The sequence below is a fragment of the Leuciscus leuciscus genome, assembly GCF_965113295.1.
Source record: "Leuciscus leuciscus genome assembly, chromosome: 7".
NCBI classification, from domain to species: Eukaryota; Metazoa; Chordata; class Actinopteri; order Cypriniformes; family Leuciscidae; genus Leuciscus; species Leuciscus leuciscus.
In genome coordinates this window covers 261,337-276,171 of record NC_138731.1, presented here as the reverse complement: position 1 = coordinate 276,171, position 14,835 = coordinate 261,337, and the positions used below count along the sequence as shown (strand labels likewise).

At 38.7% G+C, this 14,835-nt stretch overlaps 1 protein-coding gene across 1 annotated transcript in view; it reads left to right on the top strand.

The window, feature by feature from the left end:
• Window positions 1–1,365, top strand: part of LOC309502712 (interferon alpha/beta receptor 1a-like) — a 30,891-nt gene extending 29,526 nt beyond the window's left edge. The window contains exon 7 of the mRNA XM_082175208.1: window positions 810–1,365. Coding sequence (XP_082031334.1) covers window positions 810–1,148 — 339 coding nt within the window. The 3' untranslated portion in view covers window positions 1,149–1,365. The remainder of the gene's footprint in view (window positions 1–809) is intronic.
• The last annotated feature ends 13,470 nt before the right edge of the window (window positions 1,366–14,835 follow it).

Here is a 14,835-nt window from a genome sequence, read left to right as displayed (position 1 = left end):
ACTGTTAGACCATCCAATGAAGGACTGTTAGCCCATCTAATGAAGGACTGTTAGACCATCCAGTGAAGGACTGTTAGACCATCCAGTGAAGGACTGTTAGACCATCCAGTGAAGGACTGTTAGACCATCCAGTGAAGGACTGTTAGACCATCCAGTGAAGGACTGTTAGACCATCCAATGAAGGACTGTTAGCCCATCCAGTGAAGGACTGTTAGACCATCCAGTGAAGGACTGTTAGACCATCCAATGAAGGACTGTTAGCCCATCCAATGAAGGACTGTTAGCCCATCCAATGAAGGACTGTTAGCCCATCCAATGAAGGACTGTTAGCCCATCCAATGAAGGACTGTTAGCCCATCCAGTGAAGGACTGTTAGCCCATCCAGTGAAGGACTGTTAGCCCATCCAATGAAGGACTGTTAGCCCATCCAATGAAGGACTGTTAGCCCATCTAATGAAGGACTGTTAGCCCATCCAATGAAGGACTATTAGCCCATCTAATGAAGGACTGTTAGCCCATCTAATGAAGGACTGTTAGCCCATCTAATGAAGGACTATTAGCCCATCTAATGAAGGACTGTTAGACCATCTAATGAAGGACTATTAGCCCATCTAATGAAGGACTGTTAGCCCATCTAATGAATGACTGTTAGCCCATCTAATGAAGGACTGTTAGCCCATCTAATGAAGGACTGTTAGCCCATCTAATGAAGGACTGTTAGCCCATCTAATGAAGGACTGTTAGCCCATCTAATGAGAGAGTATTAGTCTTGCTCTGGAATAAAACATGTTCTCTCTGTGTGTCTCCAGCTTTGGTTGTCGGACTCGGAGACGCCGCATCTTCTGCCTCCTCCAAGCTCCGGCTCTGTGTGGGATCAGCTGGACATGATCAGCGCTGAGACGGACACAGTCCCGGACATCCAGATCTCCATCCCTGAGGATCAGGACACCAGCGTTCCCAGCCGGCATGGCAGCGGAGACTCCGGCTTCAACTCAACAGAGGAGGACTCCAGTCTCCGGCAGCTCAGCTTCACACGACACGACACACACACCGACACACACACTGACACACACACTGACCACAGGTGCAAGACAGACATGCAGCACAGGGAAGAGATGCATGATGGGACGCTGGAGATCTGCGCTTAACAACACAAACACATGACAGTCCTAACAGACATGACTTTTTCTCCATTCAAATCATCTTATTGTACATGTGAAACCTGTGTTTGTCATTTCAGCCATATTTTAATTTCTGTATTTAATCATGCAGATTCTTTATGATTCTTATAGAATCTTTATTCATCCATTCGTTAGCTTCACACTCATCTCCACCCAATGACAGATTAAAATAGACTCTATCATGTGCAGTCTCCTTGTTCTTCTTCAGATTCTGTCACTAGGAAGTGTTTGTTAAAACCCTGTTCCTGTTGTTTACATGCATGTTTGCTCCAGGAAGGATTTATTCATTCAACTGTTTTTCGATTTTTACTCTTACTGCATTTGTTTGTAATTATAATTACAGCTTGAGGCTCTACAGCACGTGGAGAACCTCACAACAATAGTTATTAATAATGCTGAGGTTATCGCAAGCCTTGGTAATTTAAGCCCACCATAGTTGCCACAGTGAATAGTTGTAATTTTCCTTTTGTAAGTATTTTTCTAGATGTTATCCTTGTTCTATGTCTCAATGACATGCAAGCAAACAACCAAATAAAAGATTTCAAGAAAAAAAAAAATAGGTATTCACTTGCTTCCTGTCAAATGAGGCTGTCAACTTTCTATCCCTACTTCCAGGAAGCATGGCGAAGGCAAACCCTCCCAAAGAAAGGTCATTTTCATGTTACTAATAAGTATTTTTTATTGACATATATATATATATAAATAATCATGAAGGTCTCTAGAATCATCCAAACAAAACAAATCTTACAAGAGATACATAGTTTTTTGTATACTTAGTCAAAAGTCCAAATGGCAACTATAGTTGCCGGTGGGCAAATGCCTTTTAAGCACATATCTCAGAGACCCCAGGCATCAAAATGTAATTTTGTAACAAAATATATATATATGTATATATATATTTTTTTTATACAAATGTAATTTTACATTTTTACTCCATCAAATTTATATAAAAAAATTAAAAATATATATCTTTTAAATAGGTTTTTATAAAAATAAAAAAAAATTAAGAAAATTTAAAATTCACCTTATAAAAGGCCCACATTTCCAAATTTCATTCATGGGGATAACATGGATAACTTGACATGATTTAGTGTAAGATTTTTTGCCCATATTTTGGAAAATGCTGTTTTAAAAGTAAAAAAATTAAATAAATCACTTTAACCAGTAGATGGCTGCAGAGCTTTAAACGTACTAATGGCCGTTACATAGTCAACGCTAGTAACGCGAGCAAGCAACGCAAGCGACGCGCTCCCTTTCATAATCTAAACAGTGGACGCAAGCATCACGGGCGATGCGTGAAATGCAATACACCGCTCACGCAATAGGGGGTAATAGAGTCATAGCTCTGAACGCCCGTCTATTTCGCTTCAAACGCTCGCTATACGCGTGTCCTATTCGCTTTGGACGCGCAAATGGATTCAAAATGTTCAAGCGTCGAACTAGACGCGAATTTGACGCTCTATTCGCGTTTGGTGTGAACGCAGCATAATAACAGGCTGCGATGTCAAGAATGCAATGCTGGAATGTGTGTGTGTCAGAGAGAGAGGCACGGGCGCGATCGAACAGTGGAAACATAAAAACATACTCCGTAATTTTGTTCATACAGGACATCATTAAAACTGCAAAGTGTTTAGCCTACTTACATTTGTGTAAAACACAACATTGTGCTTTTGTCAAACTGTAAACTCAACCATCAGGGTTGGAGCTAAACTGTGCAGGACAGTGGCCCCTCCAGGACTGAGTTTGAGAAACCCTAGACCATGTCAAATTATCCATGTTATCCCCATGAATGAAAGTTAGAAATGTGGGTCAAAAAGACCCTGAACAGGAGTCACGTGGTGAGGTACCAGGGAATGGCTGCGTCGCAGCAGAGCTCCGAACCCCGTCAACCTAATACTGGTTTTAAACAACTTAATCTCTCCCAAACAACACGTTACTGGACGATGGTAACTTCTTAAGTCTCTAAACTTGAAATTGCTGTGAAACATGTCCATGGGATCCAAGAAGAAGAGTGTACAAACTCGATTGCCTACAGTTACGGTGGGTGATGCTAATGTTAGCTCTGCAACAGCTAGCAAGGCTAACGCTAACCAAGAAGAAACTCCGAAGATGGACATAAGCGTTCTGTTTGCCGAAATGACTAAAATGGGAGCTATTTTGAATGGTGTTGCAGCAGATGATCTTTTATTAAGTCAGACATGACGGAATTAAAAAACGCCGTGACTGCAACCCAAATACGGATGAGCGAGGCCGATGACCGCATCTCGGACGTGGAAGACAAGGTGAAGAGCATGGCTGAAGACAACAGCAAATGTGCTAAACAACTCAAGCAACTCTGGGTTCGTGTTGACGACCAGGAAAATAGAAGTCGCAGGAAGAATATTCGGCTTATTGGTGTGAAAGAAGGCATGGAAAGAGGTGGCAATATGGGTGATTTTGTGAAGAAGATACTCGCGGATGGCCTGGGGCTGCGTGGAGACGAGTTTGAAATTGAAAGATGCCACCGTAGTTTGAGACCTCGCCCGGACCCTGGGCAGCCCCCTGGGATTATTCTTGTGAGATTTCTTCGTTACTCTGCACGACAGAAAGTTCTGGCTGCCGCAAAACAGAAGAAAGGTATAATATGGGAGAACTGTCACATGTCATTTTATGAGGACATGACTGCCGAGCGCGCTGCGCAAAGGAAGCTATTCTCCCCGGTAATGAAAACGCTGTGGCAGCATCAGGTGAAGCACACACTTGCACATCCAGCAACACTACAATTTACATGGAAAGATGAGCGGAAGAGCTTTGACGACGTTGAGGAAGCAGAGAAATTTATACGTGATAACATTCAAGACGAGATGGAGTGATCGGTCAACAGGTTTAACTACACATATGGGGGAGAGTTGATAACAAGTTCTTTCAGAAGACGGGGGCGGGATCGCTGGGGCATCGCCTGGACAGCCAGAGGAGCGGAGATCGCTGTCTGTGGGACCCACATGGACCAGAGATAACTTTAACTTTGCCTGGAGGGCATTTGCACTGCCATGTTTGTTTTTAGGTCAGTGCTAGTTCTGTTCTTTGAGTGTTCCAGTATTGGTTTTCAAAGTGAGGTATTCTTATTTACATTTTGGTTCACACAAAGCTGTCAATATTTGTTTAATTGTTGTAGACTGGAAGATGCAGGGTATAACAGTATAACCCAGTATAACAATGGGCAATATAGATGTTAATATTGTATCATGGAACATAAATGGGTGCGGCACGCCAATCAAAAGGAAAAAAATACTCAGTTATCTTAAGTCTCATAGCACTGATGTTGCATATATTCAAGAAACACATTTTGAAAATGAAAATGAAGCCTTGAAGTTAAAAAGGGATTGGGTTGGAAAAGTATTTCATAATTCAGTATCAAGTAAAAGCCGCGGTGTTGTGATACTTATTAATAAAAGACTTAATTTTGTTTTATTAGAACAATTTAAGGACGAAACTGGACGTTATTTATGTCTCCAGGCACTTATTAATGGCGTTCAGGTCGTTTTATGCAACATTTATGCTCCAAACAGGGATGAACCTAATTTTATACATGAGGTTAATAATGAATGAATGAATAATTTTCTTCTTCTTTTTCTTTTTCTTCTTCAGAACATGATCATTAGTAACAAAACATATTTTAACAGAAACTAATAAAATTAAAAGTCACAGCATGTTCAAAAGAAAGGGAAAAAAACAAAAAAGGAGAAGGAAGAAGCTAACTTATATTTGCCTTCCCCTTTTACACATCTAGCTTTGAAACGGCTACTATTTACTCTTGCAAGATATCATAATTTATCCTTATTGAGAAAAAACTTAATCATTTGCAGTACATTTATCTGAAAATAAATCACACAGTATAATATATAGAAAAATAATAATAACAATAATTTAAATATATGCAAAATGGCAAGAAACAAACTGTATGGTAATTCAAATCAACCTCTTGAAGAGGAAATGAGACATTTGTCCCATGTCCACCTTAATTTATATACTTTTCTAATATAGACATTTTAAACCTTCTTTTGAATTGCACAATATGTTTACTTTCCATAATTGTTACAGGTATATTATTCCACAGCCTCACCCCGTTGACAGATATGCACATGCTTTTGAGTGTAGTGCGTGCCATTGATTGAGAGAGATTTCCTCTCCTTCTTAAATTATATCTACTATCTCTTTCCTTAAACCATTTTTGAATATTATTAGGGAGTACTTTGTTTTTAGCTTTGTACATAATTTGAGTGGTCTTAAGATCCACTATATCTTTAAATTTTAATGTTTGTAATTTTACAAATAAATCATTTGTATGTACATGATAGTCAACATTGCAGACTATTCTCATTGCCTTTTTCTGCATAGTGCATATCGTCTTTAGGGTGGTTTTATAGGTATTGCCCCACACCTCTGTACAATAGGACAAATAAGGTGTTGGGAAGCATGCAGGGATATGTTTTATTAGGTGGAGATTTTAATAATGTTTTGGACGAATATATTGATAGGAGTGCCAATAATGTAACTTCAATCACTAAAACAGGTTTGGCATTAAGTTCTCTAAAAGAAGATGTTGGCTTGGTGGACATTTGGAGACTTGTACATCCTCTGGAAAGGGGCACAAAACCTATTCCCGAAATAGACTATTTTTTTTATCTCTAATTCATGTGTTGAATCGAACTGTAAAATAGGTGTTATTGCTTTATCGGATCATGCACCTGTGGAACTACATATAAACTTAAAGGTTGAGAAAAACTGTAAAGGAAGATGGAGACTGAATTCAAGCATACTGCAGGATGAACAATTTGTGTCAACATTGAAGGAGGACATCAAATATTTTCTAGAGATAAATGTTGGGTCTACTAACAGGTTGGCGACAATGTGGGACGCTCTGAAAGCGTTTGTTCGTGGTAAATGCTTAGCTTTTAGCTCTAAAAAAGTTAAAGAAAATAAGGCAAAGATCCAAACTTTGGAGGAACATATAGGTACTTTGGAAAAACAAATAGCAGGGAAATTTGATGATAGTAAATTTAAAGAGATTTGTCAGCTTAAATTTAGTCTCAATGAAATCTATAACAAGAAGGCAGAGTATGCTCTTTTCCGGCTTAAAACGAATTTCTATGAGAATGGGGAAGAAACGGGAAGGTTATTGGCAAGACAACTTAAAAAAATAGATAATCAGAATGTAATTACTGCAATCAAAAAGGATGATACATTGGTTACATCTTCCTCAGATATTAACATGGCTTTCAAAATGTTTTATCAAGACTTGTATACATCTGAGAACATGGTTAGTAAGGATCAAATGGATGCATTTTTTGACAAAATGACAATACCAAAGATCTCACAAAATGATAAGGACAAATTGTAAACTCCTTTAACAGAGGTTGAAGTAAATAAAGCCATTGGTGCAATGAAATCTGGAAAGTCACCGGGAATAGATGGCTTTCCAGCCAAATTCTACCAAAAATGTATAGACATACTCTCCCCATTTTTGACTGAAGTATTTCATGAAGCGTTTGAATATGGATCACTTCCTGAAAGTTTTAATCAGGCAGTAATATCTCTAATTCCAAAAGGCGACAAAGATTTAACTGATCCAGCCAATTATAGACCAATAAGTTTAATAAATGTCGATTGTAAAATATTATCCAAAGTGTTATCAACAAGGTTAGAGTTTGAACTGTCACAAATTATTCATAAAGACCAGGTAGGTTTTATCAAGAACAGATCTGCGTCAGATAACATGAGAAGATTATTGCATCTCTTATGGATGAATAGAAACAATGTAAACCCTGTGTTAGCTATATCTCTGGATGCTCAGAAAGCTTTCGACAGGGTAGAGTGGAGTTTTTTGTTAACCGCCCTGGTGAAATTCGGTCTAGGTGATAAATTTAGCAGATGGATTAGAACCTTGTATTCGGGACCAAAGGCAGCTGTGTTTACAAATGGGGTACTTTCTCCATTTTTTTATATTTCCAGATCAACCCGCCAAGGGTGTAGTTTAAGTCCACTGTTATTCACTATCTTTTTAGAGCCATTGGCTATTCAAATTAGAGAAAACTCAAGAATTAAGGGTGTATTCGCTGGGGGCAGGGAACACAAATTGTTTTTGTACGCAGATGACATTTTGGTATCAAGTCAAGACCCCACTAACTCTATCACAATCTTACTTGAAGTTATTGATAACTATTCATTGTTCTCTGGGTACAAAATTAATTGGCATAAGTCTGAGGCGATGCCAGTCTCACAAGCTTGCACTCATAGTTTATTAACTGGTTTCAATTTTAGGTGGTTGGATAAAGGAATGAAATATCTTGGAATTGAATTGAACCCAAATATTGATGATATTATGGCTGACAATATGGGAAAAATGCTCAACAAAATTAAGACTAACTTGGATAAATGGAGTAAGTTAAATTTAACATTATGGGGGAAAAGTAAACACAGTGAAAATGGTCATAGCCCCTCTTACCAATTATTATACTGGAATGTTACCTATAGATGTGCATACCACAGCCAATACTAATAAGTTACAATAACATGATAAAACTTTGGAATGGTGGTAACATTTCTTTGGAATGGTGGTAAACCTCGTATTTGGGCTCGTATAATCGGCTTTGCCAACCAAGAAAAGACAGGGGGTTGGCCCTGCCCAATATAGAACATTACAGTATTTCTTTTGAAATGTCTAGGCTGGCCAAACATTGGGCAGGGAAAATCAACCTGGACTGGATTTTAATAGAACAAGAGCTTGCCTCTCCGTTCACACCAATAGATATTTTATCACAAAAGTCAAATAAAGGGAATAAAAGGCAAAATCCTATATTGAAATTTTCTAAAATGGTATGGTTGGAGGTACATAAAAAATACAAGCTTGTTACATATGTGCAAAAATATTCCCCCTTGTGACATAACCCAAAAATTAAAATTAATAAACAGACTATTTACTGGGCAAAATGGCTAAGAAAAGGTATTAGAACTATAGGTGATCTTCTGGAGGGAGACATAGTTATGTCATATGATGATATCAAAAGGAAATTTAACTTGGAGGGTCCTGACCACTTTTGGAAGTATTTACAAATCAGAGATTGTTTGAAAGGAAGTGTTAAGTTATTAAATGGGGAAAATCCTATAGAGACCTTTCTGCTACTACCTCCACTACTGTGTAAAGCCTCAAAATGGTATAATATTTGCCCCTGGGTTAAAAACAATACAAGTAAAAGTCTGAAAGTAATATGGGAAAGAGATTTAGGATGTACAATGGATGATGATACATGGGATTCAATTCTGTCAAATAGTGGGTTGCACATTAGAGAAGCTAGGGGCAAGTTTATTCAATACAAAATCCTTAATAGATATTATTATACTCCTTCTAGGCTTTATAAAATGGGTATTGGCAGAAACGATCTTTGTTGGAAATGCCAAATAGCTAAAGGTTCTTTGATGCATGCCCTTTGGGAATGTCCGGTGATTTCTACTTTTTGGAGCAGTGTTTTAAGTTACATGCAGGGTTGGTTACCCTGTAGTCTGCCCAAATCACCTAGATTGTGTTTACTCGAAGACAAAAAAGAAGTGCCAATGTTAAATAAACATACTTTTAGAGTGTTAAGTACTGCTTTGGTAACATGTTCCCGACTCATTTTGAAATTATGGAAGGACTCTCATGCCCAACACTTAGAATGTGAAAAGAAAGAATGATTGAAAATGCTGCGTGCGAAAAGATGCTGGGAAGACTACACTGTACGAATGAAACCATGAAGGAACAATGGGACAATTTCTGCACCTACATGTCTACAATGTAATTTGGACATCAGCTGTTTACAGAGATTTACATTGAACCTCACTGTTTATGTTTGTTTATGTTTTTTTTTTTGTTGTTTTTTGTTTTTTTGTTATGAAATACAAAAACTCAATAAATATTTGAATTATTTAAAAAAAGACCCTGAACAGCACACAGGGGTTACATTTTTTTTTATTTGTTGTTTGTTGTGTTTTCATATTCAAGAGATTATATGATAGATGCAGCTTTTTTGGGTTCGCATTAAATGTTCTTTGACTTTTATACATAATAAATTTGTTTATGAATAAAGATTGATCTGTTGAAAGCAGTTATTTTGAGATAGATGCCAAATGTTCTCCTCCTATTCATATTTGACATTGAGGGGATGCATACAACATATTAGCCCACCGGCAACTATAGTTGCCGCACATTCAAATACGATTTTCAAAAAACAAAACAAAAAAAAACCTGGGGAAAATAAATGCAGAACATGTTCACATAGCACACTATTAACACAACTATATGCATGAAACCATTCAGAAAAATGTGGCCACAATTGGGTTAAACAAGACCTGATGGTTTAAAGCCCGTCGTCTTCAAGACTCCTCAATTAAAAGGAGTTTTTCAAGGCTGTTCCAGGCTGACCCTGCTTAATACAGTTACTTCAGTGAAGACACGTATTCTCATAAAAAGGCTTGTTGATCTCTATGATAATACAGGTTTAGTCCTCTGGATTAGAAACTCTTGCCGTCCGCAGACGGTCTGTGTTCGAGGGATCCAGTCAGAAGTGCTCACTTTAAGCACAGGCTCTTTCCCCTGTGCTTTTCTCTGTTTACTAATGAGTTTATGATTGAGGAGGAACATTTCAGACTATTTAAATACGCTGATGATATGGTCTTAGTCGGCCTACTGGACAAAACTAACTCTAACTAAGGCCCTTGAAACTTGGTGTCACTTCAGCCAATTAGAAATTAATGTTGCAAAGACAAAATAATTATGTGCACAAAACTAGACATGATAATCCATCCTATAAATTGAAATTGTGGAGAATTTTAAATAGCATGGCTCAATTCTGGACTCACATGTGAGCTTCGTTATCCAGAGTAAAAAAAAAATTTTTTTAAATGCTTGCTGCGTTTATTTCTTCTTAGACAACCTAGTGGCCTTGGAATTAGTCAGCATATTTTATAACTTGTGTACAAATCTATTGTAGAGAGTGTACTAACGTTTCATCTCTGATCACTCAAACTGCAGATCTAAGAACAAACTCGCCAGAATTGTGTCAATGTCCAGCGAAATAGTCGGCAGACCTCAGACCTTTTAATGCTGAAGGGCAAAGGCGGCGTTGAGGATTATTCTAGAGTTCTCACCCTCTCTTTAGTCAGTCTGAGCCCTTGAATTTAGTTCAGCGCTATTGAATCCATCTGGCGAATTAACTGTGTTTAAGAGGTCTTTTATTCCAAACGCTGTTAAAAACATCAACTCCGCAAGAGATCGATAAACCAAATGACAGTGACATGAACTGTATTTTTATATCTATGTAATGTGAATCTGTTCTGTGTGTTTGTTTTGTTCTTGTTTTTCTTACTATGCCTGTACTGTTATTGTATGTGCTGATGAGCCAAAGATCATTTTCCACCTTGGTAGACAATAAAGACATACATAAACAGAACGAGGCGTCAGTTTGCCACATCTGAATGTGAAATATAACATGTTTAAGAAGGAACGGTGTAATATCTGAAGGCAAGAACAGGGTCTTGGGCCCTATGCACAGGCAGTCCTGATGGGCCCCCATGTTCCTCAACAGGCAGGCCTGATTTGGTTTTCTTTGAGAAAGACATTTCTACAGCAGAAGTTTGCGCTCCACCAGATGCTCAACTAACTAACATAAACAGAATGCGTGCACATGGACTAAACCATTTGGCACATTAGCAAGGGGTGGGACCAGTCAGTCAATCAACCAAGTTATTTTTCCAATACACTTACTTTACATTTCATCTGACATTCATTAAGAAATTTAATTAGGAAATGAAATTATCCAGGTAAAATAAAATATATTCCAGACTTTTCAAGGGCCCTCTCTCCCCTTGGGGCCCTGGTAATCACGACTGGTTTTACCACCAGTCCGACGCCCCTGGGCAAGAAGAACCTGTTTGTATTTCTCATTACACCTGTTGCGCTTGTATACCGAACTCTCCTGCAGTAATTTCAGTTTGAGCCGTTCTCGAGCTTTAGGCTTTTGGTTTGCTGCTGTATTCACTCAAGCTTTGATCAGCCAGATATTCAACTCTTTCCCACCATTGACAGGATTTCCCAGCAGTCCATGTTTTCACTCTTATACGGCAGGGGGCGCTATTACACATCTTCTGAAAGAGTACATAATCTCTGGATCAAATTGTGAAAATTATCAATAATGCTAGCAGTGGCTGCCAACTTTTCTAAAAAAATTAATTTAAAAAAACTTCCGTGGAAAGAGTTAGCTGGAATCTGTGCGCTAAAGCGTCTTAAAAAGTCTTGTTAGAGGTCTTAAATTGTAGATGACACTTTGACTTAGATATATCTTAATACTTTACCAAATTAAAACTATCTAATTAGTGTTGTATGATTTTTAGTATCTTTCTTTGTGGATTTGCTTGTTCACGTGACTATTTACATCGGCAGCGTATTACGTCTGTCTCCTGCTGGCGAAAGGAAGACCGGAGAAGAAATGGGTAAATGCAAGTTCAGTACGATTTAGAAGATCATGTGAAGTATTGAGGATGATTAGCTGGTGCAAGAAACGAGTTTGAGGCGACTTGCAACATGTGCCAAAAATGGAGTCGTGTCTGCACTACATCGTCTCCTGCTGGATCACAGACTGGTAATGTTGGACTGGATCGTGGTGTTCAGGTGTTTCACAGTTCTGCACACAGTTCTGCACACAGTGAGCCGACGCCATTCATACAGTTCAAACAACACCATACACACACTTGTCGATTCGGAACATGCAAAACAACAATAAACAATCAACTGGACCTCCATGTCCGGCCCTGGACCACGAATGAAAAGGGAACGTTTGCTCCCGCCTCGTTGGTTCTCAGTTCCTGTATAGTGGACAAATTCAAGGTAAGCCAGAAATACATGTATTTTACAGCAAGTTGTGTTCCAAATATTATGTTGATATCTCAAAAAGTGAGCTTTCAGTAAGATTTAGTTTGGGCGCAGTACCAATTCAGGCTCTACCTGTGAATACATAAGGACTCTTCCATTTCTAGATATGGCATGAGTTATCTTAACAAAATATTTCCATAAACTTCTTACAATTTATGAAGTAGATTGAGACGTGGTTTGGCAGTATTTGATATGAAGTCAACCTCTAACTAACACTCAAAAGACATTAAGACAGAACACAGGCATACACAACTGGAGGATGTTTGGTTCTTTTTATTAACAATCTTTCATGATTTATCATATTCATTATTTCAAAATAAAGGTCTGATCAATTAAGATTTTGAAAATACTCTTGATGCAAATTATTAAATTACTGTTCCTATGTAAATCGTATTGAATACTAGACACCAAATATGAAAACTAGAGTTTGTAAACATTCAAATGATATGTTTTGTTGTTGTTGTTGTTGTTTGGTGTTTCCTGTGCGGAGGCCAGAACTAACTGTACCACAGCTGCACTTCTTCATGTCCATCTCAATAAACTTTCCAAACAGATGTTCCCATGATCCCCTTCCTGAGCAAAGACTTGGAAGATCTTGTCAGGGTCAGTATTCATGTTAAAGGGATATTTCACTGCTGGAAAGATGAATGTGTATTTAAATTGGGTCATTTATGTAGTAGAAATGTGAAATTATTTTTTAAGTTGGTGCCTTCTAGACTGAGAAAGGCTAGAAAATGTATTTTTGGCTCATGTGGATGAAAGACAACAACTCCCAGAATGCACTTGCTTCGCTGCCCTACGAGGCCACTCCCAAGCCACGCCTACCGATTACAGAGGGCAGTATCGGAATACATTATACAACTAAGCTATTATTTGACTCGAAACTGAAAAGACGCCGTTTTATCGTGAGTCTCCGTGACGATAAATAAATTTAAATACTAGCGTTTTTTTCCATGGAAATAGTGCTAAATTGCTTTGTACCGGGATGTACAGGCCAACCTATGGGCGGGTTGAGAACATGCGGGACGAGCTCCTCCTACTGGCTGGAGTCTCTCGCCTCTGGACACAAGAGCCTCAGATGAAGCTAAATGACGATTTTTGTGTCATCAGAGGTTTTTTTCCAGACACACACACAGAAGTCTCTGGTCTCGGGGGGACATGAGGGAGGGAAGCACGGTCACTCCACAATACTGCCGGCTTTCTACTGATACAAAGCCTAATGCTAATCGGTGAAGTATTCCTTTAAAAAAATTTACATTATCTTACACCCATTTTTCTTTCATAATCACATTATGTACACTTGCAATGTATCTTGAGTGCTTCAAACTAGTATTTATTTCTATATTCATCTATTGTTTGAAATATCTGCTATATTGTTTTGTGGCGAGCAGGACGAGGCCAAGAGAGAGCGGCGTGATTGATGATGATGAAGATGATGATGATGATGAAGATGATGAAGATGAAGATGATGATGATGATGAGCGTCACCTGCGCGACGCACCGGTCTCGTATCTCTCACGGAGGAGCGGAAGCATAAAGGAGGAGTGACGACAGTGAAGAGGAAGAGAGGACCAGGCCTGGACTATCTGATGTCTTGATCTATTATATGTGGCAGCAGTCGCCCATGAGGAGCTGCCGTCTTTACTTTCATTCTGCAGTGGTTTATTTTATTATTAAAGTTTATTATATGTTCGCCGGTTCCCACCTCCTTCTTCCCATAACAACGAACTGTTACACATGCGTACATGTTGCTTCATGAATGTATCCACAGGCATGTTGAGGGGATGTGGCATCTCTGGTGATGGTTTTCTGCTGGTCAAGTCAAGTCATCTTCATTTATTTAGTGCTTTAACAATGTAGATTGTTCCAAAGCGGCTTTACATTGATAATAGGAAATTAAAGTAAAGTGTTTTGGCTTTATAGCAGCTCTAGAATAAAGTTATTGTCCAGCTAAATGAACAAGCGTGTGATTTGGTTGGGTTCTTTTATTCAGCCAGGGTCATAATTTTAACTCATAATTATCTTATAACAATTATACTATTCTATCAATGTATATTCTAGATTTCCCCACATTCTCCCCTACAAACCAGAATGTAGTCCCGACATTCTCAGAATAGATTACTGGTTATCTACCCATAGATCATTTCTTTGGTAGGAGTCAGTGATACAACAGTTTTAGTACTCGTGCTATACTGTCACACGACACACAACATGTATCTCCTTTTCCATGCAGTGTGTTTGTAGCAGACATCATTGTGCACCATGATCTTCTACCACCATCGCTGTTTATCAACAGGAATCTGTACTTTCACTGAAGGAATCTAACCTTGCACCATTGAAACAATTTACTTTATGTTTTCTTATGGAATGTTCTTCCTCTCCTTTCAACCAGATGATCCCACAGTAGCTGCACGGGTCTCAAGCTGTCTGGCGGACATCTCCACATGGATGAAGGAACACCACCTGCAGCTCAACCTGGCAAAGACTGAGCTTCTCGTCCTCCCTGCCAATCCGTCTCTACAGCACGACTTCACCATCCAGCTAGAGTCATCATTAATCACCCCATCAAGATCGGTCAGAAATCTTGGAGTAACGTTTGATGACCAGCTGACCTTCACAGATCACATTTCAAAGACAGCTCGATCATGCAGGTTTGCACTGCACAACATCAGGAAGATCAGGCCTTTCCTAACTGAGCATGCAACACAACTT